A 6,355-nucleotide genomic window follows, 5' to 3' on the forward strand; every position below is an offset into this window, starting at 1 on the left:
CCTCAAAGGAAAAAATACAAAGGTCTGGGGATATAGCTCACTCTTAAAGTACCCCATGTTCATTCCCCAGTACAGAGAGAAAGAAAGAAACTTGGTTTTCCAGTATTTGCTGAGCATTTTTACACCTATTTTCATAAAGCTTTCTTTCCTTGTGGTGTCTTTGGCTTTGTTATCAGAGCAAAACTGGCCTCAGAGAATGATTCCCTCTTCTGTTTTTTGGCAGTTTAAATTAACACTAGTTTAAGATCTAGTGTTAATTTTTCTTTAAACAGGGCAGAATTCAGAGGTAGAGTCATCTGTGCCTGGGCTATTTTGCAAGTAGTTTTGATTACTAATTTTTTAAAAATATGTTTTTAGGGGCTGGGGATGTGGCTCAAGCAGTAGCGTGCTCGCCTGGCATGCGTGCAGCCAGGGTTCGATCCTCAGCACCACATACAAACAAACATGTTATGTCCGCCAAAAACTAGGAAATAAATATTAAAATTCTCTCTCTTTCTCTCTCTCTCTCAAAAAAATATATATATGTTTTTAGTTGTTGATAGATCTTTATTTTATTTATTGCTGGTTTGTGTGTTTTTAAAAAATTTTTCTGGATCAAAGCCTCGGGGGACTGGAACCAGCAGGACATTGAGGGCTTGAGTCCACGTGAAAATCGGGCAATGGGTGAGGTATCACCCATCACCAGCAGCTATTAAGCTTTATTACCCTCTACGGAGTCCATATTTGTCCCGGACAGATGGCTGGCACGGTGCTAGGAGTGGGTGCTGGCGTGTTCATCTTAGCCCTGCTCTGGGTGTTGGTGCTGCTGCTGTGTGTGCTGTTATCCAGAGCCTCCGGGATAGCTAGGTTCTCTGTCATTTTTGTATTCCTTGGTGCTGTGATCATCACGTCTGTTCTGTTACTTTTTCCCCGAGCCAGTGAATTTCCAGCCCCAGAGGTCGAAACGAAGATTGTGGATGCCTTTTTCATTGGGCGCTATGTCCTGCTGGCTTTCCTCAGCGCTGTCTTCCTTGAAGGTCTCTTCTTGGTTCTAACTCATCATATCCTGGAACCAATCTATGCCAAACCACTGCGGTCCTATTGAGCATTGTTGGGGAAAACCAAGACCTTGTTCTCCTCTGCTCCATTTTTATGTCATTGATGAGCAACAAGGGACTTCAGAGCCTTATTTTGACAGTCTTCCTATCTGAAGGCAGAGGAATATACATTCATCACTAAGACAAATCTCTTGAGCTCTGGCTTCCAGAAACAGGGTTGCAAAATTGTCCCCATGGGCATCAATTCTCACCGTTTTAGGAGGGCTGCTACTGTCTTCTTAGTACCTGTACTTAGGAATTTCATCTGTTTTGAAAGGGAAATAGTAATAATAATCTTAGAGTAGATTTTCAGTCATGCTATTTATAAGTGGACTTGGAGGGAAGGATGAGCCCTTTTTGATAATATGTGAAATTCTTAGTTATAAATTATTATTATAGCTGGGTGTGGTGACACATGTAATCCCAGCTACTCAAGATGCTGAAGCAGGAGAATTGCAAGTTTGAGGCTAACCTGAGCAACTTAGTGAGACCCTGTCTCAAAAATTTTCAAGAAAGGCTGGGAGTATAACTCAGTGATAGAGTGCTCCTGGGTTCAGTTCCCAATACCAAAAAAGAAAAAAAAGTTGTAGTTATTTGCAAAGTAAAAGCACTTAAACACAGAGGTTACTTTAATGTGATAATTTGGAAGACTATGCATATAATTTCACAGAAGCCTATAAAAGCAATGGGTATTACTTTCCTCTGCTCTAATAAAGCAATAAACAACCACCAAGGGGCTGACTTTCACTTCAAAAAAATAAATAAATAAAAATTTTTCTGTTTTAACAGGTTTTGCTTCTTATATCTTGGGACTTATTTTTAGGGGTATATAATTATTGTATCTTTCTGAACAATGAACCATTTTATCATTAAAAACATCTGTTTATCTAACATATTGGTGTACAATTATTCATAGTATCCCTTCATAGTCCATTTCATTTCTGTAAAAACAATAGTAATGTCTCTCTCCTTATTTATTTAGGAGCCTGTTTAATTTTTATATATTCACAAATTTTCAGAATTTTTGTACATTATTTTTCTAGTTTCATTCCATTGCCATCAGAGAATATAGTTTGTATGATTTTGATCTTTTAAAATTTATTGAAATGAGTTTTATGGCCTAAAACATAGTCTATCTTAGAATGTTGCATGTGCATGTGAGAGGAATGTGTATTTTTCTGTTGTTGGATTATTGAATGTGGGATATTTAAATCCATGGTCATTGTCTTGTCTATTTCTTTACTCAATTCTGTCAGATTTTGTTTCTTATATTTTAGGATTCCGTTTTAGGGATGTATGTATATGGTTGTTATAGTTTTCTGACTGATTGACCATTTTATCATTAAAAATTGTCTGTTTATCTCTAGTAACTTTTTTTAATTAAAAAAATTTTAGTTGTAGATTATTGTAGACACAATACCTTTATTATTTATTTTTATGTGGTGCTGAGAATCGAACCCAGTGCCTCAAATGTGCTAGGGAAGTGCTCTACCACTGAGCTACAACTCCAGCCCCTCTAGTAACGTTCTTATATGAAAGTCTACTTTGACATTTAAGCCTTTCTTGTTCCCTTTTGTTGTTTGTATAGTATCTTTTTTAATCCTTTTACTTTTATTTTGGTATTTAATAGCATATCTTTTTTAATGTACTTATTAGACATTTGAGTATCCTCTTTTTTGTATCCTCTTTTTTGAAGCACCTGTTCACATTTTTCTTTTAATTTCTTTTTGTCTTTTTCTTATTGATTTGTAGAAGTTCTTTATGTGTTCTGGATACAAGTCCTATGTACAATATAGTATTGTTCATGTTTTCACTAGTCTGAAGAGTCTTTTCATTTCTTTAATGGTGTTAATGAATACTTAATGATGTTTAATTTATTAGAAGTTTCTTTCATTAAGTTTTCTTTCATTAAGTTTTCTTTCATTCCTTTTCTTTCCCCCCTCTTGTGTCCTATTTAAGAAATCTTTGCTTCCTTGGCATGATTTTTACACACCATTATTATGGCAATGGCTAACTAATACACTCAGTGCTGCCAACTTGTTCTCAACAGTGATGGTACCAACTTATCCTCAAATCAGCAGTGTTTGAACATTCCCATAGCTTTCATGGTCCTTTGTCAGACTTCTGACAAAAGATGCAAGATACACTTTTACTTTTATTTGAGTGTGTATTTATCTAATTACCATGAGATTAAGAATATTTTCGCATGTTAATTGGCCATTTGGGTTTATGCTTCTATATATCGGCTGTCAATTTCTTGTGTGTGTGTGTGTGTGTGTGTGTGTGCCCTTATATATTTGCAATGTGTAATAAAAGTTATCTATCCCACAATAAGATTCTTTGAATGATTTTCATCATTCAATATATGTGTTTATATGTATAATATAAATATATATTTAATATTAAACAGTAAATTTGGAAAGATTGTTTAAAAGACATTTATAGTAAGCCGTAAAGGCAAAATTACAAAAAAATTATTATTTGTAAAACTTTAAGGATAGTTTTTCAAAAAGTGATGAAAGTGAAGGGTAAAATTCTCAGTGTCAGGGGTAGAGACATTTATATATTGCTAGAATTTTGGAGGAAGACCCAGGGAGGCAGCCAGATGGCCAAAAGAGATTGATTACCAATGAATCCCTAGGAAATCTTGATCTTCCTGTTAAAAGAAAGGTCAAAGGAAATGCCCCTGGGGTGTAAGTCAATGAACTCCATCAGTAAATCTTCTCTCCTAGCTGCCTGCTAACATCACCTGAGGAACTTTACAAATAAAAATAAGTACAGCTGGGCTCCACTTCAAACCAATTGAGTGAACATCTCTGGAAGTGGCTGTGAGAATTGTTTTTGTTTTTAATTCTCTAGGTGATTCTTATAGGCAGATTTAAGTTGAAATCCCCCAAAGTAGTACAGAACATCAAATAAGACTATTTAGGAAAATAAGTTTTTTGGTTGTGTTTTTGTTTTTGGCATGCAGTCATTATTACCAGTCTTTTTTAAAAAATTAAGTACAATGAAATTAGGGAAAAGTTATAGCTTTATGACAAGTGATATCAACAGAGGGGGGAAAAAGGAATTACAGGTTTCTGCTTGTTTGGGTTTTTGTTTTGTTTTGTTGGGTTTATTTTTGTTTGTTTGTTGAGACAGACTCTCCCTGTATTGCCCAGGCTGGCCTTGAACTACTTGATTCAATCAATCCTCTCACCCCAGCTTCCTAAGTAGTAGCTGGAACTACATGCATACTCCACTATGTTCAGCAATTATAGTTCTAAAAAGCTATCTATCCCACAATAAGATTCTTTGAATGATTTTCATTCAATGTTCATTTATTACGAATCTATAAGCCGGACACAGTGGCACACACCTATAATCTCAGCAGCTCTGGAGGCTGAGGCAGGAGGATTGCAAGTTCAAAGCCAGCCTCAGCAATTTAGCCAGGCCCTAAGCAACTCAGTGAGACCCTGAAAAAACGGTTTGGGCATGTGGCTCAGTGGTTAAGCACCCCTGGGTTCAATCCCTGGTACAAAAAAAAAAAAAAAAAAAGAATCTATATATACCATGAAAGAGTAGTCTTGTGCTAAAATTGTGAGTTTTTTTTTAAGGGGCTTTTACCCTCAAAGTTGTTCAGTCCAGTTAAGAAATATAATTGACAAAGGATAGAACAGGTCAAAAAGAAATGCCATCCCTAAAACAAAGTGGATTGGGAACACTGAGGAGCTAACTCTAGCAGAGGCCAGGAATGGGGAGGCTTTATGGAGAAACCAGGATTCAGACTCAGCCTTGAAGGATGAGCAGTATTTCAGTAGGTGAAGAAATTGAGGCAGTGGGCAGTTTCCAGGTTTGCGCAAAGGCTCAGCAAAGAAAGAGTGCATACAATCCACACAGTATTTTCTCCTGGATCTACTGCAAGGAACTCCAGCCTGATCTCCCCTCCACCTTCCTGCAGGCCAGCCCCTCGCTGCCATTCTCAGTCCTAGACTGCTGCCATGGCTCCCAGATTTCCATAAAACATTGGACATTTCATTAAGATTACAGAATTTATTAAACCTGAATCTGCATAATAGTCCCTAAATTTTTATACTTCTGAGTTTTTTTGTTTTTTGTTGGTACAAGGGACTGAAGCCAGAAGCACTTTACCACCAAGGTGCTTCCCCTGTCCTTTTTATTTTTTATTTTGAGACAGGGTCTTGCTAACTTGCTAAATTGCTGAAGCTGTCTTTGAACTTGCAATTCTCCTGCCTTAGCCTTCCATGCTACTAAAGCTGGCTGAGTTTTTTATATAATAAAATTAATGTGTACTCTTGTATCAGATTTAGTTTGGGGAAGTATCCATTCAGGTTTTTTATCTCTCTCTGTTTCTCTGTGGTGATTTCTCTCTATAATATATGTATATTATAGGCAAACACACATATGTATACACATGCATGTATATCACATTTTTGTATATACATACTCACCAGACTGTATATATATATATATATATATATATATATATATATTCATATATGCATGTGTGTTTATATATACATATGTTACATTGTAGGTATGCATATATATATATATATATATATATATATATATACACACACACACACACACATATATATAATATATATACACTCAGCTCAGAGGAGTGATCTAAGCAATTGTTTATGCGTAGGTTTGAAAATATTTCTATATAATATCTAAATACACAGTGTGTCTATTAGCTATATACACACATATATATATATACACACATATATCTATTAGCTATACACACACACATATATATATATATACACACAGTGTGTCTATTGGGGAGCTGTGTGTTTGCTCTCAAACATGCTCTTTTGTTCATAAATTGAAGTGCTCCTTGAGTAGCACCTTTTGCTTCCTCTGCATCACATTCCCCGTTAGGTGCTAGCTTTTCACCTGCTGTACAAACCTCTGTGCTCAGGCCTCTACTTACCTACATCTCTGGCAGCCTTTTCAGCCACTCTGGCCATTTTTCAGAAGGATCTACAATAGGGGGAGCCAGAGAAAGCATGCTCTTCCTGCACACTTTCCTACAAACTGGAATCCTTTCAGTATTATTATTATTATTTAAGATTGATATGTCAACTTGACTCTCCTCAGGGTGATAGCAAAAAGACCACAGGGGAGCAATGCAAAAGCAAGAGTGTAACCATGCTGAGAGGGAATCAAAGGTCAGTTCTCCCTCCCCCACTACCCAGAGACTAAGACCACCCCTCCCAGGTGGACTCCCTCCTGTTGCTTTGACACTGCTGCAGTCATTGAGAGCT

General features: G+C 36.5%; 1 protein-coding gene across 1 annotated transcript; it reads left to right on the forward strand.

The window, feature by feature from the left end:
• The first annotated feature begins 613 nt into the window (after positions 1-613).
• Positions 614-1,723, forward strand: LOC308642077 (transmembrane protein 218-like). The gene has a single exon (XM_081280678.1). The coding sequence runs from the start codon at positions 737-739 to the stop codon at positions 1,082-1,084; it is 348 nt and encodes a 115-aa protein (XP_081136804.1). The 5' UTR covers positions 614-736; the 3' UTR covers positions 1,085-1,723.
• Positions 1,724-6,355: the final 4,632 nt, after the last annotated feature.

Source organism: Spermophilus citellus (assembly GCF_964194105.1).
Source record: "Spermophilus citellus genome assembly, chromosome: 1".
Taxonomy (NCBI): Eukaryota; Metazoa; Chordata; class Mammalia; order Rodentia; family Sciuridae; genus Spermophilus; species Spermophilus citellus.

Coding starts and splice junctions, on each gene's coding strand:
- LOC308642077 (XM_081280678.1), top strand. CDS start 737: ATGGCTGGCACGGTGCTAGGAGTGGGTGCTGGCGTGTTCATCTTAGCC.